The 25,750-nt window shown below is 40.0% G+C and overlaps 1 protein-coding gene across 1 annotated transcript; it reads right to left on the reverse strand.

Moving 5' to 3' along the window:
* Nucleotides 1-2,861: 2,861 nt before the first annotated feature.
* Nucleotides 2,862-25,615, reverse strand: DDX21 (DExD-box helicase 21). The gene is made up of 15 exons (XM_058543304.1): nucleotides 25,477-25,615; nucleotides 23,086-23,535; nucleotides 21,446-21,521; nucleotides 20,334-20,512; nucleotides 18,585-18,702; nucleotides 17,177-17,362; nucleotides 15,400-15,545; nucleotides 14,542-14,691; nucleotides 13,993-14,154; nucleotides 12,700-12,819; nucleotides 11,491-11,564; nucleotides 8,914-9,073; nucleotides 7,864-7,998; nucleotides 5,554-5,598; nucleotides 2,862-4,953 (listed from the first exon to the last, which is right to left on the reverse strand). Exons 1-15 carry the CDS (start codon nucleotides 25,564-25,566, stop codon nucleotides 4,684-4,686), a joined length of 2,361 nt encoding a protein of 786 aa, XP_058399287.1. The 5' UTR covers nucleotides 25,567-25,615; the 3' UTR covers nucleotides 2,862-4,683.
* Nucleotides 25,616-25,750: the final 135 nt, after the last annotated feature.

Below are 25,750 nucleotides of genomic sequence, written 5' to 3' on the forward strand. Positions count from 1 at the left end.
AATACATATACGCAAGGTTCCTCACTGCAGCAGCTTGTAAGTGCAAAATATCGGAAACAAGCTATGTGCCTATGCATAAGAAATAAGAAAATGGTTTAATAAACTACCCACACAATGGAGTATGATGCAGATGTAAAACAAACAAAAAATGAATAAGATTTCTATAACTGATGTGGAGTGATTTCCAGGATATACTGTTACATTGGTGGAAACTGGGTTGAGAATATACAAGAACTCTCTGTACTATTTGTGCAACACTTTTGTAAGTCTAAAATTATTTTAAAGTAAAAATTAAAAATCTTTTAAAAAAATTACAAGCAGTAACATGCTCTTGGAGAAGACTCCCAATTCTATGTAGTACCAATGGAAAGAAACAACTTAATAAAATGCTTTTCAAGTTACCTTTAAAAAGAGACTTGCCTCCAATTAAAGTATACAGTAAAGACAATATTTAAAAATCAGTGAGAAAAAGATGGATTATTCAATAAATGGTGTGGAATTACTAGTCACTTGGGAGGGGGGTGGAGAGAATAAAGCTAGATTCCTTCTTGATCCTCACATTAAATCCCAGATGAATTAAAGATTGAAATATAATCAAGAGTTCTAGAAGAAAATGTGGGTGAATATTTTTACAACCTTGGAGGTAGAGAATACTTTTATAAGCATAAAACAGCCAGAAATGATAAAAGACTGATAGTTACAACTGCATAAAAAAATAACTTTCTTAAGTCAAAACACTCCACACAGTTAAAAGACAAATGAAAATTTGGAAAAAGTATTTGCTATGATGTTTGTTACTAATAAACAAAGAACTCTTATCAACAAGAGACAGACCCCAATAGAAAAAGACAAGACAAATGTATAGGGTAATTTTTAAAAAATGCAAATAGCCGATAAACTTGAGATGTTAATTCTTGCTCAATTAAAAGATGCAAATACTGGGGCTGGCCTGGTGATGCAAGAGGTTAAGTGCGTGCGCTCCGCTGCGGCGGCCCGGGGTTCGCCGGTTCGGAACCCCGGGCGCGCACCGACGCACCACTTGTCAGGCCATGCTGTGGCGGCGTCCCATATAAAGTGGAGGAGGATGGGCATGGATGTTAGCCCAGGGCCAGTCTGGCTCAGCAAAAAGAGGAGGATTGGCAGATGTTAGCTCAGGGCCGAACTTCCTCACAAAAAAAAAAAGAGATGCAAATACGAATGATACAACAGGGGCCAGCCCAGTCCCGTAGTGGTTAAGTTTGCGTGCTCCGCTTTGGCCCCCCGAGGTTCACAGGTTCAGATCCTGGGCACAGACATATACACATATACACCACTTGTCAAGCCATGCTGTGGCAGTGTCCCATGTAAAGTAGAGGAAGATGGGCACAGATGTTAGCTCAGGGCCAATCTTCCTCAGCAAAAAAAGAGGAGGATTGGCAACAGATGTTAGCTAAAGGCTAATCTTCCTCACACACACACACACACACACACACACACACACACACACAAAAGAATGATACAATGTTATTTTGTGCCTAGCAAACTGGGAAAAGGAAGCCAAAATCCCGTGTTACAATGCTGTGGGGAAACAGGTTCTCTCATATGCTGTGGGGTGGGAATGCAAACTGGGACTGCTTTGGAGGGCAACTTGCACAAAAATTTAACACATGTTCACTTTGATCCTCCATTTCTACATTTAAAAAATTTATCCTAAGATGACAGACAAGTAGGCAAAAATTTATACAAGGACATTCATCTTAGGATTGTTTATAAAAGTGAAAAATTACAAATAACCAATATGGCCATCTAGAGTCCTCGTTAAATATACAGTGGCAGAGCCATACTATGAGATACCATGCAGTCATCAGAATGTCATAGATCTGTACGTAGAAAAAGCGTGCACAACACGTTGAGGGAGGAAAAGCAATTCACGAAACTGAATGAATGATTCCAATTTTGTAAATGAATTCCTGGAAAAGATGCTCACAAAAATGTTAGATATGGGGAGACTATTACTTGCTTGGTTTTTCTCCTATGTTTGGATTTTTACATCCATCCTTTATTATTTTTACAATAAAAATTTCAAGCTATTTTCAATTTTCGGAAAAAAGTCACCAAAAACATAAATAGTAAGTACTAATATCTTTATTACGGTGTAAAGCAGTATTTTATACATTAACTCAATTTTACAGTAAAAACATTTTATGTACAGCTGTAAAGTAGCTGCTGCTCAGACAGTTCCAACGTAAAAATGGGTTGTATTTTAAAAGTTCATTGAGTTGCTACTGATACATAAATTGGAAAATTATTTTCTCTGTAGAAAATAGTAAAAATGATAACATTTCTCAGGCAAGCCCAACAAGCCCATTTAAACCAAATAGTAGTTACGTTATACATTTATAAATATGGTTTGAATTCTGGGATCCGGGGGAAACTTTAGCTTCGTTTATTGAAACAGCCATGTTTTCCTTAAAATCAAGTTATGTAAAGTGAAATTCCCATTAGTCTTCCCTCTTCCTCTTATGTCTGATTATTTTTCTTTAGGCTAATCCACACCAAGGTTTTAGCTTTTCCTTCCTAAAGGACAGGTACCATGTCCTTTTAATCTGCTTGATGAGGTACCCATTCCTATCCAAACTGTGCAGGTTTTGTTTATTATTATTATTATTTTTTAAAGATTTTATTTATTTATTTTTCCCCCAAAGCCCCAGTAGATAGTTGTATGTCGTAGTTGCACATCCATTCTAGTTGCTGTATGTGGGACGCGGCCCCAGCATGGCCGGAGAAGCGGTGCGTCGGTGCTCGCCCGGGATCTGAACCCGGGCCGCCAGCAGCGGAGTGCGCACACTTAACCGCTAAGCCACGGGGCCGGCCCCCGGTTTTGTTTATTATTAAAGTATGCTCAGTATTGGAAGAAAACCAGAATCTAATATATTGTAATTCACAAGGTACATGAGTTGTCTGTCATCAAACACCTTCCCCTAAATCCCTGTGGGCTTGATGGGAAACCATGTGGAGGAGAAAAAGGGATAAAACTGACAAGTCGATTAAGGAATAAAAGCCAAGAGAATTGCTGAGAACAGAGAAACATCCAGCCAGGATTCAAGGGTAGAACTGACGTCCAAATATAAAAAGGAATTGCCTCAAGAATCAAAGAGTTGAGTTGACTATCTCAGCCCCTTATCGCAAGGTGATCGAGTAAGAGGCAATTAGAGATAAAGACCCAGTTAAGTGAGATAAACCAGGGCTCAGAAAGACTTCATTTGTTCAAAATAATTAAATGAAAACAAGACAGGCCATGTATTTTAACTTCTCCTCTCATAGTTTATTCCGAGATTCCCCGTACAGAATTTCTAGGAATTAAGGTGAGAAGACGACACCACTCAAGCTCCTGCACCATGCAGAAAGTTTCCCTGAGAAATAATATTTGAGAACTCAGAGAGCGATCTGGCCAGGGGCTATATATGGTTCTTCAGCAACAATTTAAAACAACCATATAGAGTTTGTCTTAAAAGGAAGTCTCAAGCAGCTAAAACCTTTCAATGGAGTAACAGTCTAATAGAAAGAAATACATCCTATACTGTGGCTATAGGAACTTGGCCTTTGAAAAACTAAATTAGATCATTCTACCTAAAAACTCCAGTTTGCCCATTAGAAGTTAACCTCTAGAAACATTAATGTTCTATTAAGTTTTCACCATTAAAAAAATGCTTTATCATGCATCTTCACTTGTTCTTCTCTTTGCTCTCAACAGATATGTTTCCTTCTTGCGTGTGAAAAAAATTTTCAGTGGCATTTTTGACTTGTCAGCAATGCAAACCTGCACCCTACTTCCTTAATTGCTTTTTGGTAAATAATGTTAATCTTCCAATAGTAAGTGGAGTACACTATAAAGCACCATTTATCAGCCTCCTTACTTAGGAAGAAAGTTATGGTTCTTATACATTTGGAATTCCTTAGAGACACCTGCTTTCTATTAAAATACTTCTTTATATATAGATAGATATATAAAATCTATAAAGAATTCACTGAAGGATGAATCACCTTATATCGAGAAGTTAAAAATGTACCAAAATGCACATAATGACAGCTAATCTACATAATGTCTCCTATCAATGTATCGCCATCCTCCAAATCCAGAGCATATGCTGGCATAACTGTATTACGTCTCAGCTAAATTTGAAATCTTGCTTCAAACCATTGCTCAGTGTTAATTCTCAGAAGACATGTTATAGGCCCTTAGGAGTAATTGTTACGCAGAGGTGGCTGAGGAATGCCAATTACAGAACAAAGTCTTGACTGCTCAAAGTGCTTCTCTAGAGATTGTTGCATTCCTCATAGGCATTTCGGGAAGGACAGTATTAACAGACACTTAAGTATAAAGACAGATCAACTTAAAAAGTATAGACAGATATATACTTGATTTTATCTTACAATCTATAGACAACGCATTAGAATAAAAATGTAATGAATTCATATACCTTTTCAAAAAGAAAACCTGATACAGAAGTAGTAATAAAGTAGCAAATGATAATAATCAGATGAAATAATTTAGATGAAGCTTGTCTCTCTGGAAGAGATGGGGACTAGGCAAGTGGTCAGGAAGGAAATGCAACGTGCTTGTAACTTTGTATGAAAAATAATGTTCAGTTCTGTGTTGCCAAACATAGTTCTGTTTTTGCCATATAAGTCCTCTACTTCAAATTACTGACCAAATGCTTTATTAAAACTCCGCTTCTGGCCTTTGTTTTGGAATCTGTTACTTTTGTTGCCACCTCCTGATCGCTGTCCTCTGGAGCTTCTATTTCCTTCCCGGCGTCCCCTGAAGCTTCTGTTTCCGTCCCGCTGTCCCCTGAAACCTCGACTGCCTTCCCGCTGTCCCCTGAAGCCTCGACTGCCTTCCCGCGGTCCTTCCAGCTCCGGCTGCTCCGTGGCCACAGAGAGCTGCCAGCGCCGTGAATCATGCCATTTTTCCTGTTGAGAGATCGTTGTGTTTTTACTTGCTTTGACTTTTATTGAATTTGGTTTAAAAAGGCAAGAGAAAGACAATATTTTTGCCCTTTCTCTAAAGAAAAACCAGATTGCTAACCTGACTGCTCAAAAGGTCACTGGTCAAAAATAATACTAACCTTCATGGCCCAAAAGCCAGAGTCACTGAAGTGTAGGGAAATAAGATTCACTATGTGAAGTACCCTCATCACTGTATCATTTATTCAATTCAATTACTACAGGGTATCCACAGCTATCGGGCAGCAAAACATATAAATATACCATGTACAAACACATTTCTCACAGCAGTACTGAATAAAGATATAGAATTGAAAAATGTCTATGTAAACCCCACCTAACACTTTCAGGGAAAAATGCTGGATATTGTTTACAACTCTTTAGAAAGGAAAACAGACAGACTGAACAAGAAAAATATCAGATTAAAAAGGCTAGGAGAAAAAATACTAAAATTTAATTCTTAATTGTCTTTTAGTAAAGAGACTAGAGCTGTTGTTTCCCTTTCTACTGTTCTGTATTTTCAAGAATGAACATTTTACAACTTCAAAATCCAAGAGAAAAGAATACCTGTACTTCTGTCACTACTGCAGTAGGGACATCAAAGCAAACACCCTAGAAATCAAAACAAATTCAAGTTAAACCAGCCTTGGCTAGAATCATAAAATGCACATTAAGTGATACACCAAAAGACTAGGTATTATGTAAACAAAACAAAAAAACAGGTATTAATTTTAGATGAACTTTAGACCAAGGCCAACACATTATACCTCCCAAAAGCACACTAGCAAAAAGCCAAGGATATTAAAAAAAAAAAAGGACTCAAAACAACTTAGAACTGACTAGAGATCATCCTTGGCTATCACACTGTGCTAATCCTCAAGTAGCTATTAGCTACATTTTATAGCTGAGGAAACAGAAGCTTGGAAAGGCTAACTGACCTGCTGAAGGCCCCACAGCTGGTAAGTAGAGCAGGTTTTAAAATTATCTGGTCAGCATGGTTCCCAAACCTATGGTCTCAAACCATTAAAATATACCACCTTCCATCAGACAGAATGTCAACTATTCAGGATGACCTAACTAAAAGCAGAAAAATAAATTATCTTCTATGGTTAATTTTCTAGTTTTTCTTAACTCAGCCTCCTATGAAAAAGTTTTTTAAAAAATTAAATACTTGACAAGGCACTATCTTTGATAACAAGCAGTGCCATCACCGCCAATCAAGGAATTCCTCCTGTTTCTCGGTCTCCACAAATATAGTCAAACTACCTCTGCAACTGACACAGGCACCCCTCTCTCCTGGCTGACTTTAACTGAAACATTTTATGAGGAATACCCCTTCTAACCAACAATTTACCCAATTATAACTACAGGTAGCATCAGGTACCGGATTTTGCCATTTGTGGGAATCTTCATTCACATATTTACTAAGTATTCAATACCAGGCACTCCCTGGGGTATAAAGATAACTAGAAACAGTTTTTGCCCTTGAGTAGGTCATCGAGTTCTTGAGGCTCTCAGGCAGTAAGCAAGCACAGCAAGGTAAAATTTACCTGAATAAAGGTATGCCCTAAGAACTCTGAAGTACAGATAAAGATGCCCCCAACTCTGCCACGTGGCCAGGCAAAGCATCGCAGGGAGACTTAAGGCTAAGCCAAGTCAAAAAGGATACCGTAGAGGGAAGAAATACTATAAACAGTGGGTTGAGCATGCACTTAGGATGAGAGAAAGCAAGGTGTAACTGGCACTGCTAGAGTGGAGGGTGTTGGCAGTGAGGAGGTAGAGATGAAGTTGGTCAAGGTGACGGGAGCCAGGTCATGAAGGACCTTATCCTCCATGCACAAGTTGGGACTTCATCCCACAGATTATTTGGAGTTGCTTAAGGAAGTAAACAACATGGTCAGCCACGAAATGAGTTGAAGATAAATCTGATTTGGTTCACTAGGCAATGGTTCTCCAAGTATAGTCCATGCACCCCTGGAACCCTGAGATCTTTTAAGGGTTCCACAAAGTCAAACGATTTTCAGAATACTAAAATGCTATCAGTCCTTTTCACTCTCATTCGGGTACAGTGGAGTTTCCCAGACGCTACATCACATGTGATGACATCATTGCTCTGATGGCTAATGGAACATGATATTCTTATGTTCTAGAGTTCATTTTAATTTCTAATACAGTAAATATCAATAGATATAAACAAAAGCTTTTTGGTGTCCCCAACATTTGTTAAGAATGTAAAGGGGTCACGAGACCAAAATGTTTGAGAACTGCTGTGCTAATCTATGCCATTAACAGAGAGCAGAACTCAGAAGAAAGAACACCAGGTTTGGAAGGCAAGATTTTAAATCTGAATGAAAAATTTTGATAATTTTATTTATTTATTTATTTTTCCCCCCAAAGCCCCAGCAGACAGTTCTATGTCATAGTTGCACATCCTTCTAGTTGCTGTCTGTGGGACGCGGCCTCAGCAAGGCCGGAGAAGTGGTGCGTCGGTGCACATCCGGGATCCGAACCCAGGCCGCCAGCAGCAGAGCGCACGCACTTAACCGCTAAGCCACGGGATGGGCCCTGAATTAAAAATTTTGAATAAGTTTAAGTTGCTTAATAAAGGCCATTTGGGTGGGGATGTCAGGGAAGCAGCCAGATCTTTAAGTTCAGCACTGCGTACAGATGGTTCAGGCTAAAGATACAGATGGAGTAGCTGTCAGTGACTATGTGGCAACTGAGAGTCATGGATGACACTGCCTAGAGAAGACTGTACACAGGGAAAAGATGCAGCATCCCCGTAAAATAGGGAGAAGGCACCGTACAGTGTTTTACTGCCTACATGGACCTACTGAACCAAAGGGAGGTCACAACAGAGGCCCCAGCCTTCCTTACCTGCTTCCCTTTGAGAAAGACCATTCCCTTTATTTTGGAATCAATACCCTCGCCTAGCTGCTCTTTAAGTTCTTTCCAAGCATAACTAATGTTTGGCATTTCAATTGAGCACTGCAGGATCATGGTCACAAAGCCCTATGGAAGAAAGGGGCACAAAATTAAAGTCTGAAAAACACATCTAATTGATAAATACTTGCTCTCATGTTTCTAAAATATTTTTGGAAAAGTTCTTCCTAAAAGCATATACCTTCCCCAGCCCAACACACAAATTAGTACAAGTAAAACTGGGGAACTCTGAGTAAGATTGGTGGACTGTGCCAATGTCAATATCCTGGTTGTGATGGTCTAGTTTTGCAAAATGTTACCATTGGGGGAAAGTCGGCAGAGTATACAAGGGATCTCTCTATATTATCTCTTACAACTACATGTGAACATACAACTATCTTAAAAATTTCAAAAAAAAAAAAAAAGCATACACCTTCTCAAGTGTCTAGGTATGCTAGCTAGGTATTATACACATTTGTGTGTGTGTGTGTGTGTGTGTGTGTATGTATAAATATATACAGTCATGCATCACTTAACACCAGAGATATGTTCTGAGAAATGCATCATTAGGTGATTTCATCATTGTGCAAACATCACAGAGTGTTACGTGGTACAGGACTATATATATAGGATCCTAAGATATATATATTTATTTTAGGATTTAAAAAAAAATCAAGATACAATTCATATACCATAAAATTCACCATTTTAAAGTGTACAATTCACGGGCTTTTAGTATATTCACAACGTTTGCAAGCATCACCACTACCTAAAATTCCAGAACATTTCATCACCCTAAAAAGAATCCCCATGCCCATTAGCAGTCACTGCCATTCCTCCCCTCCACTGAGACCCTGGCAACCACTAATTTACTCTCTGTCTCTCTGGATTTGTTTATATATATCTATCTTCATGCAATTAAAACAACTGGAAAGTTTAAACGGAACACTTTCAAATCCTGCTCAAACTGCAAATTAGTGTCAGAAATTCAACAGGGACCCTTACCGCTTCTGAGTTGATCAAGGAGCGCTGGTCTACTGATGTGGCACCAGAAATATGGGCCAGTGCCGCTGCCAGGGCTTCCACTGCTCCTTTCTCCTCTATCAGTTTCTCGGCTGACTGCTTGAAGTGACTAATAGCAGTGGGAGGCACAGAATCCAAAAGCCTACGGTTTGATTGAGAGTATATTTGTTAGGAGAAAGGAAGGCAGAAGTGGATAGATTTCATTTTCAAGACAACAGCTTCACAAGATAAATCAATAACTTTCAAACCAAGCCTTTCATCTAACACATCATTTTGATGCCATGGATACAATCATCACATTTCTATAGTAATAAATCCATTCTTTTGATTGTATCTAATCCTAATTTACCATCAAACCAAAAAAAGAAGTTTTATCTCAAGAAAATAATATGAAACATTAAGAAACTCATCACAGTATTATAGAAAGAGTGTAAACAATTTCAAAATGTGCATCAACATAGACTGGTTAAATAAACCATGAAACAGATACAATGAAATGCCATACTGCCATTAAAAGTGATGTTAATAAAAGTTGAATATTTTTATAAGTACATGTTACTTTTAGAATCAGAAAATACTACAGCTATTTCCATTCTGAAATAAAAGAAAAAACACAGGTTGAAAATGATAAAGACTTCTATGAGACTATACATTTCTTAGGGAATCACTATGATCTTGGTGATAATAAATGTCACATCTCAAAGCTGAAATGATCGCCCAGGACAAAGATGAACAAGGCAATGTGAGGCAGCTTCCTTGGCCAGGGCTGCCCCTCTAGAGGCCATCTCTCGTACACCACCAGCATCTTTGTCTCTTCTCTCCTTCCTGGCCACCTAACCCCAAATTTCCTTAACTGGCGTCATAGGAAACCCTGTCTGTAGGACACTTAAAGAAAAGCATGCCATACTAAAATAAATTTGAAAAATGCTGAGTTAAATTATTTTCATTTGCAGAACTTTCCCAAGCTATTAATATGCTAATATTTGGCATTTTTTTAATCATGAACTCCCCCATCTGTTTTTCTTTTTTTTTTTTCCTGAGGAAGAGCGGCCCTGAGCTAACATCTCTTGCCAATCTTCCTCATTTTTTTTCCTTTTCTCCTCAAAGCCCCCAGTACATAGTTGTGTATCCTAGTTGTAGGTCCTTCTAGTTCTTCTATGTGGGATGCCACCTCAGCATGGCTTGATGAGTAGTGAGTAGGTCTGTGCCTAGGATCCGAACCAGTGAACACTGGGCTGCTAAAGCGAAATGTGTGAACTTAACCGCTGTGCCATCGGGCCGGCCCCCCTATCTGTTTTTTAAATAAGCACTTCACATATGTATAATAGTAATTGTGAAAAGCACTCTGAACATGATGCTCAGACTTTGGTTCTTAAGCAGGGGATGTGGCTCACCACTAGATATCTGGAAAACAGTCAGGACCTTTTTGGTTTTCATAACCTCAACCCCACTCACTCCCAGGAATACACTGCACAGCCAGGGATGCTAAACAGCTAAATATTCTTCAATTTGTAGGACAATCCCACACAGTAAATAATGTTCTTGTCCTCAACGCCGGTATAATTCTCACCATCCAGATATTTACTATAACTTAAAGAAATTATCAACTCTCATTCCTACCAGGTGGGGGACTAGATTAATGAAGATTTGGGATATAATCTGTGATCCAATCTAATCAATCTCCAGGTGGGAAGCACCCACACCATATCTAAGATACAGTTCCTTAAAATGCCCAAAACAAACCAAACTAGTAATAGTGGTTTCCTCTGGTGAACAGAATTGACTGGGCAGGGATGAGGAAAAAGGAGGCTTTTTACTTTGTAAAATTTTAGTTCAGCACAGTCTGAGTGTTTTTTTTTTTTTTTTTTTTTTTTTGTGAGGAGATCAGCCCTGAGCTAACATCGCCAATCCTCCTCCTTTTTTTTTTTGCTGAGGAAGACGGCCCTGGGCTAACATCGGTGCCTATCTTCCTCCACTTTATATGGGACGCCGCCACAGCATGGCTTACCAAGCAGTACGTCGGTGCGCGCCCGGGATCCGAACCAGCGAACCCCAGGCCGCCGCAGCGGAGCGCGCGCACTTAACCGCTTGCGCCACCGGGCCGGCCCCCAGTCTGAGTGTTTTTATAACAAGCAGGTTATAAACTGTTAAAAATAATGAATCAAGAAAATAACTTTTATTTTACTTATTTTTTTTTGTTTTGTTTTGGTTTTTTTTTTGGTGAGGAAGATTAGCCCTGAGCTAACATCTGTTGCCAGTCCTCCTCTATTTGCTGAGGAAGATTGGTCCTGGGTTAACATCCGTGCTCATCTTCCTCTACTTTTATATGTGGGACACCTGGCACAGCATGGCTTGATAAGCGGTGAGTAAGGTCCACACGTGGGATATGAACCTGCAAACCCTTGGCTGCCTTAAGCAGAGTGCACAAACTTAACCACTACGCCACCAGGCCAGCCCCAAGAAAATAAATTTTAAAAGGCCACATCTCATTCCTGCACAAAGACATGCAGGAAATAGAACAAGCACTAAAACAGCCCACAGCAGTGGTGGGGAACATACCTGATGGCGTCTTTGCTGGAAGCTTTTATTATCTCTGTTGCAGAAGGAACACCTATTCGTTTAAATTTAATTCCCTACAAGAAAATAAACCATGGTTTAATGTACAACGTGGCAATCAACTGTTTCCACTGAGATCAATAGTCCTCTAATTTTTTTATATTTACCAGACAAATTTATTACACATCTAAAAGATAAACTTTATTTTTCAGAATGGTTTTAGATTTACAGAAAAGTTGCGAATATAGCACAGAGAGTTCCTGTATACCATGCACCGAGTTCCCCTATTGTTATTACTACAGTATATTTGTCACAACTAAGAAACCAACATCACTACATTACTATTAACTACAGAGTTCATTTGAATTTCACTAGTTTTTGTACTAATATTCTTTTTCTGTTCCAATATCCAATCCAGGATACGACATTACATTTAGTCATCAGGTCGTCTTAGTCTCCTCTGATCTGTGGCAGCTTGTGTCTCCTTGTTTCTCATGACCTTGACAGTTTTAAGGAGTGCTCGTGAGGTATTTTGTAGAATGTCCCTCAGTTTGAGGCTGTCTGACGTTTTTCACATGCTTAGACTGGGGTTATGAGTTTGGGGGAAGACCAAGGGGAATGCCCATCTCATCACATCATATCAGAGGCACATGCTTATCACTGATGTTAACCATGGTCACCTGGCCAGGCGGTGCTTGCCTGCTTTCTGCACTGTGAAGCCCTCACCGCCCCCCAACCCCTACTCTATTCTTCCTAAGCAAGTGACTAAGTGCAGTCCACTCAAGGGGTAGGGGGAGATTAAGCTCCACCTCCCAGAGGAGAAGTACCTACTTAAGAAAATTAGTCTCTTTTCTCCTATTCTTAAATTTATCCTTTTGACGTATTCCCAACCTTTTGGTTTCAAGCAATTCCTATAAGCCCCTAATCTATGCTTAAATGTTTCTGTTGTGTTCATGTTATCATTGTCTGAAAACTGCCTTTCCAAACGTTAAGAACACCCCTTGTAATTATAAATATGAAAACAAAACCAATGCTTTCAAATGCAAAGTTATTTCAAAATGGACTTTCTATTATAGGACAACATATAAAACCTGTATCTAACAATAAGCTTTGGCCACATGATAGAAGTAACAATAAAAATAATTTAAAGTTAATAAAAATTGAATAAAGAAACCAACATTGGCTGCAAGAAGACTAAGGAAATCGTTTTACCGCTTTTTGCTCCACTTGTGCTAACTGATATTCTTCTTTGTGCTGATAAAAGCAGATGCAAATCCCCGTCCTGCCAGCTCTACCCGTTCGCCCGGAACGATGAATGTAGGACTCCACATCCTATTGAAGTAAAATATGTGAGTGACACTGAACGCCAAAAAGACAGAGAGACCTGGGCAGTCTGTGCAGAGGCAAGGGTGACGGTTACATACCGGGGGGTGTGAGGGGGAAGGTTCCTTAGCACTTCAATTTAAAGAACTGTTAAAGAATTTAAAAACCTCTAAACAGTGGTCTCTATCCAGTGGGCAAGTCTGCAAAAAACATCGTCTAAATAGTGCTGCCCAAAAGAACCATGTACGTAATTTCAATTTTCAATTTTCTAGTAACTACATTAAAAGGTTAAAAAAAAAAAGGTTAAACTAATTTTAATAATATCGTTTATTTAACTGAATATATCCAAAAATTTTATCATTTCAATATGCTATCTATATAAAACAAGTTATCAATGAGATATTTTACATTCTTTTTCCATAAAGTCTTCAAAATCCAGTGTGCATAATAAGTTTAAAATAAAAAAAATTCAACATGTATTTTATACTTGCAGCACACACGTCGATTCAGAACAGCTACATTTCAAGTGTTCAACAGCTACACAGGCTGTGGCTAGCATACTGGAGAGCACAGGCCTACAGGCTAATTTATAATGTCTATGTCAACGCACTTACGGGACGTCCTTCATAAGAACTGGTGACTTCATACTAATTACAATTTTCCATCATTGTAAACAACCTTTAATACAGAGGGATTTGCCAATTTCGGGGGAGGCTGTGGGATCTGCAACTTGAAGTGATGAGAACATGCTCCATGAAGCACTGTCCAAATCACATGAAGTGTGCTTCAGGGCCCTCCCTGAGAGGTTCCCATCACCCACAAACCCAAGCAGTTTTAACCACGGAGGCTGTTAACCTCAGGCCTTTTCTCCCCTCTCTATCCTCAAGCTCATAAGTTTATCTATCCTACCCCCACCCCATTTAAGTCCTACCCAGCTCAAAATTGTACCACCTCCATGAAGCCTTCCAGGACTCCTCTCTAACCAGTAACTATCTTTCCAACCTGTGGCCACTGACCGCACTTCTACTCAGCTGTCAGTTCCGAGGGGAGGGCCTCACCCTTAGCATCCTAGCCCTCAAGAGAGAGCTATTACTCATCACATGAAGGTAAATGATACAACTTCCAATTTGTTTTAGTACCCAAAAGAAACAACAAAATAAAATCTAAGTACAGAACACTTACCTTTGGCGGAGAACTTTGTATAACCAGATCAACCTCAGGGATGTCCAACCCACGGGCAGCAACATTGGTTGCAACCATAACTCCAAAATCACCATTTCTAAAACCTTTCAGGGTGATTTCCCTCTGCTTCTGTGGAATGTCTCCATGTAATGACTGGGCATCCTGCCAAAGAAACAAACTGGCCTAAGAAGATGAAATCCAACAATACAGGTATTTTTAAAATCACTAACTGAGCCTGTAAAAGACATTCATATTGTGGTGATACTTCTGTTGAAATAATACAAAGGGGAAAACATGTGCCTTACACGGACAAGCCTCAAAACTATTTCCAATCTTGGTCATTACATCAACTGTATCCACCTCTACTTACAAGGTAACGAACACCAGATAAGTGATCAAACCCACTTTGTCAGTGTAACCTTGGGTTTGAGCCACCCTTTCTTCATCTGTGAGATGAGACTGACAGATTAGGTGAGCTCTAACATGTATACTCTGACTATTAATTGCAAGATGCTTTCTCCCTAAAAGAAAGGGAGGGGAAGGACCAACCTGTTTTATGGACACATTCTGTGACAACTCCTGGGCTTCTTTCTTGGTTTCGCAGAAGATGATAGTGCGTCTTTGATAACCACTGTACACTCGGATCACGTCCCCAATGACTGCCGCCCTCTGAGTCCAGTGGCACTTGATAGCCAGATGCTTATAAGAGAGGGAAAAAAACCATCTATTTAGTAAAGCCTAGCTGGAACCCAAAATCATCTGCTCAACACTAATGGCACTAGAAGCATCGTTTGAGCCTGACTAGAGCAGACTGCTGCCACCACTCATCAGAGAAAAAAACCAAACCATTAAAGCAGAGAGCCTTTCCCCTTTCTCCAAAGACCTTCTGGCTTCTTTATCTATTTTCTGACTTAATCAGGAAAATATAGGAAGAAATGCCATTCCCTAGATTCCTACGGGAAACCACATAACTGACAAGAGAAAAGTCTCTGGATGTTTTGCCCTTTCCACTTAAAAATGCAATCAGTAGCCAGTTACCGTACAGGTCTATTCCCAAGGATTCCCAATGAATTCATCTAGGTATCCGACCCTAAGATCAAAAGGGCTTCAACACAAACACTAGATTTCTCTGCTGCCCTCTAGTGTTTAAATTCTAGGAGTAATTTCTTACATAATTCAGATGACTTAGTTAGGTTCCACAGGATTCTGAAATCAGGCTACCAGATGAAATTGAGAAAACACAGATACCATATACAACTCAAATAGAAATATATCTTTACTTAGCTTTTCACAAGGACTTAGTATTTATCTGGAAAAAGTTTGTATTTGCCAGTCTTAATACTATCAGACAGGAAAAGAATTATATACAATTTATTACTAATTCCAGCAACTGAACGAATCATTTACCTCCACAGTTATTGCCGTTTTCTGAGTCTTTTTACCAATCAGGTCCACCTGTTCATATGTAGATCTCATGTATTTCTTAGCAACATTATATACCCAATGAGGGCAAGTTGCAGAAAAAAGCAATGTTTGGGGATTGTCTTCTGAATCTTTGGGGGAAAAAAAGTCAGTATGAATAACCCAAACAAGCCTACATAGTATTCCACACCTCACCCAATTCTTCTAGGATCCATCAACATTCTACAGCAACCACTTGAGGCGAAGCCAGACATTGAGGACACAAAAATGAAAGACACAAAAGGTTCCCAATGAACAAAGAAATACTGCCTAAATAATTTATGTAAAGGATCCTTGAAATACCAAAAGTACTTTAAACGTATTTTGCTTTCTGACCACTGGCCTTTATGAACCACGAGGGCAATCTGTCCATTATCATGAGACCTAGCAACTGGAAAACACCAATTCCTCAAGCCCAGTAACCAACCAGTTTAGAACACTAAGCAAATACCCTATAACAACAGAACAGATTCTGTACTCATCTATAGCCCTCTTAGCATTTCCTCAACATTTGAGTTGAGAATTCCAGTCTACTCATTCTTTGAGGTCAGGTACTAAAAAGCTCCCCAACTCCAGTTCTTTTTTAGTTGCTCTTAGAACGGCATTTCATTTTCATATATTTCAAATGGGAGTGTTAGCCAACAGAACCCTTTTGGAGAGCAACTTGACAATGTACACTGAGAAGTATGAACTATCGATACCTTTCAACTCAGCACAGCAGCCCCCCCTTTATCTGCGGGGGGGGGGGGGTAACATTCCAGGACCCCCAGTGGGTGCCTGAAACCGCAGATAGTACTGAACCCCATATATACTATGTTTTTTCCTATACAAACCTATGACAAAGTTGAATTTATAAATTAGGCACAGTAAGAAAATAACAATAACTAATAATAAAATAGAACAATTTAACAACATACTGTAATAAACTACTCCGGTGCTTTGGGGCCACTATTAAGGGTTACTTGAACACAAGCACTGTGATACCTCGATAGCGCATCTGACAACCCAGACAGCTACTAAGTGGGCAAAAGAAAGGTAACATATAAAGCATGGATATGCTGGACAAGGGATGATTCACTTCCCAGGTGGGACAGAGTGGGACAGCACGAGATTCTATCAGGCTATTCAGAACAGCACACAATTTAAAACTTATGAATTGTTTATTTCTGGAATTTTCCATTTCATATTTTCAGATCACGGGTGATCGCAGGTAACTGAAACCATGGAAACCAAAACCATGGATAAGGGGGGACTACTGTAATTTCACATCTTCAGGATAGAATTAATTCCACATACTAAGGTGTGAAGGAAACTGCCTACATAAAAATGTCTGTGAGCAGAATTATTTATATTATCTAAAAATTAAAATTTGTAGATGGAATTAAATGATGGCACAACCCCTTCATGGAGTATTATGCTAAATTTTTATAGGTACAGTAGATTAAAATTAACATACACACATACACACAACAGCACAAAGTGAGGAAGAAATACACCAAAAGCAAAGTATACCAAGCTGGTAGAATATGGAATTTTGTTCTTTTACTTGCTCAAATTTTCTCCATGGTAGTTATGTGTAAATCATGATTTTTTTTTAATTTAAGTTTTCCTAAATAAAATAAGTCACCTCCCAATTTCCTAAGGCTTCATTTAACTTAGAAGACTACTTAAGCACCACCTTTTCTCCAATCCCTGACAACAGTTCCTTGAATTTGGAGTTTACCTTTCTTGTATGCCACACTTAAAATCTCTTCCACTTGATCAGCAAACCCCATGTCCAACATCTGGTCAACTTCATCCAGGACAACATGCTTAAGTTTGGTGAGATCTAGCTTGCCATTCTGCAGGTGGTCTTTGATACGACCTGGTGTCCCAACCAGGATGTCAATCCCATTCCGCATGCGTTCAACTATAAAGAAGACCAATGATAAGATATACTGGGTTTTTAAGTCCTTTTATTAGGCTGGGGTACCAACTAAATATATTTTTATTCTAAAATATTTACTAACTACAAGTACAAGGTAATATGCTAAGTAGTGAAGACAAAGACACTCAAGGAACGCCTTAATCTAGTGGGGAAAAAATGTAAGTGACGGTCCAGCGTATTTCATGACACAACAGAAAAATACACCAGTGGGGGATGGTAGCACCGGGAAAGAAATGACTCCCTTGCCTGGTAGAAAGTGTCAAGGTTTCACAAACAAAATAAAAATAAGAATCTCAAAGAAATAGAAATTTTCTATGAGGTAAGCAGATACAGACAGAATGATAGGATAGACAGGCAAGTATTCCAAGAAGGTATAGAAACGTTCTGGAAAATGGAATTCAATATAGCTGAGATGAGATGGTAATAATTCAGCTTTTCACTGAGTTGCTATTGCAGCCTAGGGATCATACTAGGCACTTTACACACATCATCCAATACAATCCTCCCAACACCCCTGCAGGGTGAGTTTAGTAACCTTATTTTACACATGAGCAGAAAAATCAAGCAACTTGAACTTAAAATCACACAGCTATTCTGTGAGCAGAGTCTAGATTCGAACTCAGGCCTTTCTGATGCCAAAGCCTATGTTCATTCCAGTAAAGCTGGAAAGAAATAATCACAAGCCTTGAGTGCCAAAGCTAAGACCTTTTTAATGCCTGAAGTCCCATCCTGAATTATATAACTGCTCTACATAATGAAGCTTCAAGGTCTTGAGCTGGAAGTAATGGACTACTACAGGAGGGGCTGTAACATTTGGCCTTGGGCCCAGAGAAAAGAAAGCCCGCTTGAAGCAAAAAGAGGCCGAGACCCAAGGTCCTTGACAGATAAAAAGAATAACCTTAAATTCTGACTTTTTCATTCCAAGGGCCTAACTGGACTATCTTCTTGGGTTCAGTAAGATACCTTTGCAGCCTTTAGATAAACACAGCTAGGTAATACAAAAGTCCCAAGAACTGTATACAGGATTTGACACATCATCATGCAGGACCATGTTCCTGATCATCTTTAAACAATAATGACAAAAGAAAACCACCATAAATGACTAGACCAGGTAGGTAAAGCCAGATGTCAAGATCAGAAGAAAGCCAATCAGGGCATCCAACAATGGATGGCATTTCCTTTCCTCACTTTTACATTTACTTACTTTGACCTCCATAAGGAGTTCCACCATAGAAACAAGCCACTGCTAGCTTCTTTGTGATGTCACTGAAGTCTCTGCTTACTTGATTTGCCAACTCCCTTGTGGGTGCGAGAACCAGTACCTAAACAGGAAAAACTAACAATTAAATTCAAAGTTTTATGCAGTATTTGTTTCTTAACAAATCTGGAATTCACCAAAGGTTCAACTCACCCTAACAATTATATTCAGAACAGCTATTATGTGCTTTGCAATGTACTGTGGTATGGAAGGATCACAAATATAATAGGGTTCCTAAGACAGCTACTCAGAAGAAAAGCTTGCGATCTTACCAATCAGAGAAGTAGGTGCCCAAATGTATGGTGTTTCAGGAGGGTTGCATGGAACAGGCTGGAGGAATTGCGGAACGTTTCATGGAGCTGCTAGTACTTAAAGAACAGCACTCCAGGAAAAGAACAGCTTGTGCAAGGAGTCATACCGCTGATGATGATAACAGCAGCTAATATTCCAGCTTTTACTATGTCTCAGGCCTACTAAATGCTTAACATGCATTATTCTCACTTAATTCTCACAAGTTATTCACCTACAATACCTACAATTCTATTATAATACTTATAATAACACACAGTAGATTTCTAAAACCAAAAGGCTAAGAAGAGGCAGAGTCTGGATTTAAATTCAGGCAGTCAGGCTCCAAAACCTGTAGTCCGAACCTCTACACTACAGTGAATTGGAAGTAGAATGGAAGTCAGACAAATAAGGTAGGGCCAACATGAGGAGTTTGATCCAACAGGACATACAGTACGAAACCACTACAGATCCTCAACTAGGGTAACAGCATGAAACAAATATGATTTAAGAACAACAACCTAATACATTCATCCAACAGATACTTACTCAACATCCACTAGGCACTGTTCTAGGTGCTAGAATAATTCATTTGTTTACTGATGTATTTGTTTACAGCAGTAAAACTTAATGAGGAGGGAGCGTGGACACTGGAAGGCCAGTAAACTAGTGAGGTGGGGCCAGAAAGTCAGGTGCAAGAACCCACAGCCAAGAGGACAACATACACATTTCAGTGAGGTTAAGGTTTGTCAAATTCCAGGTTCTCCAAAAACAAGCTCAATGAGCACCATCCTCTTAGAGGGCTTAGGGGGCTTGGCCTCTTCACCTCTCAGAGTGCTCCTCCTTCTACTCATGCATCTAATAAACCTGCTTTCTCCATTTTAGGAAAAAATGGTCAAAGACACTTGACCAAACCTGTGAGCCCCAGGGACATCTAATAGTTTGAAAGGAACATGATGAACATTAATAACATAGGCGATCACAACAGTGGGACAGATTACAATAGTTAAACAGATAGGGTTTGTAGCCAACAGTGTTAAAAGAATTATCCTGGTTTACCTTTAGATAAAGATGTAAAGCAAATAACAAAAAAAAGCTTTAAGGAGAATCCAATAACAAACAACAGGGGCCAGCCCCGGTGGCCTAGTGGTTAAGCTCGGCACACCCTGCTTTCGCAGCCCGGGTTTGGCTCCCGGGCACGGACCTGCACCACTCATCTGTCCAGTGGCCATGCTGTGGTGGTAGCTCACATACAAAAGAGGAAGACTGGTAGTAGATGTTAGCTCAATGCAAATCTTCCTCGGCGAAAAAACAAAAAAAAACCAATAGGGTATGTAAACAATGCCTAAGAGATGCTCTTTCCTGGGCAGATTTGGAGACCCTGAAGTCTGTGTTAGAAATAGTTACCTGAGGGGCACGGCCTCTCTTCCGGTCTTGTAGGTTTCCCTGAAGTTTTTCAATCAAAGGGATGGCAAAGGAGAATGTCTTCCCAGTTCCTGTCCGCGCCTGTGCGATTAAGTCCTTCCCACTATAGACATGGTGAAATGTCTTTGCTTGTATAGGAAACAGGAAGGTCACCCCACGGGCTGTGAACAAATTAACCATGTTATCTCACACTGCACTTCTTAAAATTCTAGCCATCCTGGAGGACCGAAGCATATCCATGCTCCTAGTCCTGCAGAATTAAGGAACTCTACCTTCTTGTCAACATCTACAAAGTCAGGTTCAAATATATTCTGGTAAAGAAGAATCTGCTTGACTAAAAAATATCAACAAACTTTGGGGTCAGCCCGGTGGCATAGTGGTTAAGTTCGCGTGCTCCGTTTCAGCAGCCCAGGGTGCGGCCCTACACACCGCTCATTAAGCCATGCCGTGGTGGCATCCCACATGCAAAACAGAGGAAGACTGGCACAGATGCTAGCTCAGGGCCCATCTTCCCAACCAAAAAATAAAAATAAAAAATATATATATATCAACAAAATTTAAAGCATTGAATTACTGTAAATATTTATTATTTTAAGAGATTAAGTCACTTGTCATGAAATCTCATCCATAGGCCAGTGTAAGCCTGAAAATCAGGAGCTTTGCAGTCCAGACTGTGCCACACCTGATTCAGAACATACTTAGTCGAGCATCTGTGACTACCTAGAGCTCATCCACAGGCACACTGCTAAGATAAGTCTGAGTCAAGCTGGTATCATTAACCTAGAGATGCCTCAAGAAGTAGAAGAGGATAAAAAAGAAAATATTAACATGGCATCAGCTGTTTAATTGCACCAGCACTATCAGTCGTTACTTCTGAATATACATACTGTATTGAATAAATTTTCATCACCCACTTAAGAGGCAACAAAGGCCATCAACAGTACAGTTCTGTACTGAATATACAGATCTAATTCATCATATGGTTGCATATATTGTCCACCAATAAGAACACGTCCTAGTTCATCTCAACAAAAACAGTGGAGTGCTTCCAAATAATATATTCTAACATCATACAATAGGTCTAAGAATATTACCTTTGAGAAGTTTAATAGTCTCTTCAGATATGGGAAAATTAGAGAAAGCTCCTTCTTTTTGTTCCACAGGTATTTCCTATCAAGAAAAGGGCCACAGAAAGAAATTAATAACTTTACCCCTACAGGTTAATAAAAAGAAGCCTTCTAAAAAAGAAACAAAAGAACCTATTGTATCTCTTCTAAATCAACCAAAAAGACATAAAAACGTTGGTAGGTAAATCGAGATCTGAAAAGGAAATATATCATTAATAATCGATAAAACCCTAACAAAAGAAAAATCTGTAGCAAATGTACACTGCACATATACTATGTGTGCTAGTGAAGGCAGATTCGGTCTCAACTAAGAACCATTCCATAGCCATTCCAAACCAGCAACACACTGCTGAACAGGTCATTAACCCTTTTCCACAGCAACATCTCTCATATAATTCTGTAGAAAATAAGGAACAAGCATTTACAACAAAGTGGTCATGGTGGCACTATTTGATAGTAAAAAATCTGAATGCCCAACAGAAGAATAATTAAGTGAATTTCTAAACATTTATATGACGGATTACGTAACCATTAAAAATATTTAATATTTAAAAGTGGGAAAAATGCTTATATAAAAAGAGAAAAGATGGCATATAGTACAATCCTAATCTGATAAAAAATAATAGCTGTGGGTTGGCCCGGTGGCGTAGTGGTTAAGTTCCCATGCTCCACTTTGGCGGCCCAGGGTTTGCAGGTTCGAATCCCGGGCGCGGACCAACCCACTGCTCATCAAGCCACAGCGTGGCAGCATCCCACATACAAAATAGAGGAAGATGGGCACAGATGTTAGCTCAAAGCCACTATTCCTCAGCAAAAAGAAGAAGGTTGGCAACAGATGTTAGCTCAGGGCCAATCCTCCTCACCAAAAAAATAAATAAATGACAGTTGTATACAATAAAAGTACAGTAAGGAAACATCAAAATTCAACAACAGGTTACCTCTTTACCTGAAAAGTGCTTAATATTTACCAGAATGCTTAAATTATAAGGAACTTTTTACTTTTTGGTAAATTTCTATATTTTCTAAATTCTCTAGATCACATACTTTTTATGACCAGGGAAAAAAATTTTAAATACTGATCACGACCTATGGAAAACAGAAAATTACTTATTAGAACTAGGATTTTTCTTTAATGACTGAGTTTTTGAAAGGTAACAGAATTAGCTTCCAAGTGGACATTTAAATCATCTTGTTCAACTCAAGTTAGTTAATGGCCTGAACAAAAAGACTTATGCAGTCAAGCAAATACCTTTTCAGTGGTGCCACTTAATCGTGATTTATTTGGTGAAACCCCTCAGAGGGAAGCTAGCACCTATTCGCATAACTATATCCCTCCTGTTGATTTCTGACTTGCAAATAAGCAGACCAAGTGTGGAGAGAAGACTTTCCCTAAACTTAAAAAGATGTGCTTATTTGCAAAGGAGGCATTCAGACACCATGCAATTTTTAAGATGAAGTTTCACCCTGCAGCTCAACGGACCCCTATGAAGGGCTGACACATCAAATTTCCTCCCATTACTACATAATTAATACATGTAGTGATTACCTATTTATTTTTCTTAAAAAACAATGAAAGATACACTCCACCTATTAAAATGCAACTTTACCTGCTCTAACTCACTGCTACTTTCTTCACTGGCAGCTTCACTGGAGTTCGAGTCAGGTCCAGAATGAAGGAATCCATTCTTCAGTTGGGGGCTTTTCTCTCCAATTTCTCCATTCATTTCCTTTTCTTTCTTCATCTTCTTCGGCTTAGGAGCGCCTATTTCTTCTTCAGAAGGCTCCTTACTTTTTATTACTTTTTTGGTTTTAGGAGAAACAACTTTCTCTTCAAAAGGCCCCTTGGGTTTTTTCACACTTTTGGTTTTAGGAGAAATAATGCTGTCTTCAGATGGCTCCTCTTTCTTTTTTGGCTTTTTGGATTTAGGAGAATTTATGTCAACCTCAGAAGGCCCTGCTTTCTTTTTAGCTTTTTTAGCTTTGGGGGAAATAGTTTCCTCCTTTTCTCCTGCTGCCTCTTCAGTCTTATTCGATTTTGGCTTCTCTTTTCTACCTTTCTAAAAAATTAATAAAGAAAATACAAACATTGAACAAAGCATCTATACATTTGTAGAGTACATCAATTCTGGATTCTTTCAAGGTTGCATAATTATGAAGAACACAATTTTGGGGCATTTTTCAACATTTGTACTTTCACCTTGCAATAAGGCAAAAATCAAACAGTATGTTTTTTAGTACCATTTCTTAGTTATACAGAGATAAGTATATATCAGTAATTTCATTAGCTTGGAAGAGAATGCCTCTTGGTAACGATTCATGTTGGTTGAACAGGTTGTAAAGTCAAAATTTCACAAGGGATTTGGGGTGGTTCATGGGATGCTCTAACAGGCTCTACGGTAAATACTACTATTGAAAGTCATCCTGTACAGCTTAATTTAATTCTGATAGAGTAACAGGCCATATACATCCACCGATGGATGATGTTAAGCAGATTTCTTTTTCTGCAGAATTCCTGTACAACAGTGATTCATAATATGTCTTGTCTATCTCACAAGCACAAACGCATTTACAGAGACACTTTATGAACAAAAAGCTATAAAACCCCACAACCTATCACTCCATGTGTAAAAAAGATGTACCTAATTTAAAGAAGGGGGAAAAAAGCACAAATTACAAGGAAACGGAAGGGGTGAAACATCAAAACCATACCAGACTATGGCTCGTATCTGAAATGTCTGACCCACTCCAACTTTTCATATTACTGAAAACAACTAGACAGGTGTTGGAGCCTCTGTTAAAACCTCTCTGGTAGAGCTCCAGGCCAATCCCAGAAGTATGGAGACTATTACACTGAGCTGAAATCTGCCTCCCTGAAACTTCAGGTCTGGCCTCTGCTCTCAAATCAAGTATGAAGAGTAATCTCTCCCACACGATGGTCCTTCAGGCATCTGAAAAATAATCCGGTCTTCCCTGCAAGGCTTCAGTTCTTTCATCCCTTGGTTCCATCAAATAAGAGTGGATTTCCCATCCCGGTGGTCTCTTTTGGAATGTAATGGAGTTTGGTCATGTCCCTTCTAATTTGAGCATCACACAATTGAACAGGTTCGCTAATACAGCGCAGGTAAACAAGGACCAATTCCTCCCCACCTGTGCCGACAAATCTGCGATCCCTTGGCTTCCGACGACGCCAAAATATTGCTGTTGTAAAAGCTCCCCATCAAAAAGACCCACAAACAGCAAGAAAAAAAACCTCTAAGTCACGTACAACAGTTGAGGGACAATCTTTGCTCCCACTGACCTTATCTCAGAACAGAGACTTAGTCACAAGTTAAATCACTATCTAAGGAAGCATCAACAATGTCACTTAAGACTACTGCACACGACTGGCCTATATCAAGATATGGAGTAAACTTAGCACCACAACACGTCCTTACATTTCCACGGGAAATCTGGTCAATAAACATTAAGAGGAACTGAATTACTTCGTCTTCTAAGGTCTGCTTACCGGAACACAAACTGTACTTCCCTCTCCAGGGTAAAAGGGATGTCACCGCAGGCGCCGCCCACGTGTGCCGAGGGGTTGAAGGTCTCGCTAGTCTAGTCCAAAGCATCAGTCCCTACCTTGACATGACTTACAATCCCCTCCGCGCACGCTCACGCCCAGAGTTGGGTCTGAGCCTGAGCCAACAACGGAGGGCCTAACCGTGAGCGGCCAACTCTGCGCACCGGGTGCCGGGCGCCCCGACTCCGGGACCACGTGGGACACCCGGCCTCTCTCCAGTTCCGACCCGCCCCGGCCTCCCCGTGCGAGATGCCGGCGCGCGGCGGCGCGGGCTCGGTGGGGCGGGCGGCGCGCCCACCGTCCGCGAGAGAACCACTCCCGGGCGCCCTTGGCCGAGACCCACGCCGGGCTCCGGACGAGCCGGGTCCGCGCCACGCGCTCCAGCCCCGGCACCCCTCCTCTCCCGGACCCCGCGGCCGCGCTCCTCTCAGCGTACCTTCTCATTTTGCTTTCGCGGTATCTCCACTTGTTCCATGGCCGTGTCTGATTCCAAATCCGCGTCACTAAGGAGTTTCCCCGGCATCATTCAGCACAAGATGGATAAGCCGACTGTTCTCGTCCACCGCGTGGAGAGGAAGAGACTGTCCTACCCCTTCAGCCCACCCAGTTTCGTCACTTCCCGTAACAAAGCATTTCCTGCGGAAGCAGGAAGCCCCAGGGAGGCCGGGGCCCACGTGGTAGGTGCAAAGCACCGGCATCTCTTGCTGGCT

This window comes from Diceros bicornis, chromosome 6, assembly GCF_020826845.1.
Source record: "Diceros bicornis minor isolate mBicDic1 chromosome 6, mDicBic1.mat.cur, whole genome shotgun sequence".
In the NCBI taxonomy this organism is placed as follows: domain Eukaryota; kingdom Metazoa; phylum Chordata; class Mammalia; order Perissodactyla; family Rhinocerotidae; genus Diceros; species Diceros bicornis.

Bases quoted from the DNA above. Each gene is read 5' to 3' on its own strand.
- DDX21 (XM_058543304.1), bottom strand. From the start codon at position 25,566: ATGATGCCGGGGAAACTCCTTAGTGACGCGGATTTGGAATCAGACACG. The intron at 20,513-21,445 runs GTAATATTCTTA...ATTTGTTCACAG, and splicing joins GACTATTAAACTTCTCAAAG to CCCGTGGGGTGACCTTCCTG. The intron at 15,546-17,176 runs GTAAACTCCAAA...TTTCCCCCAAAG, and splicing joins AAGTGTGGCATACAAGAAAG to ATTCAGAAGACAATCCCCAA.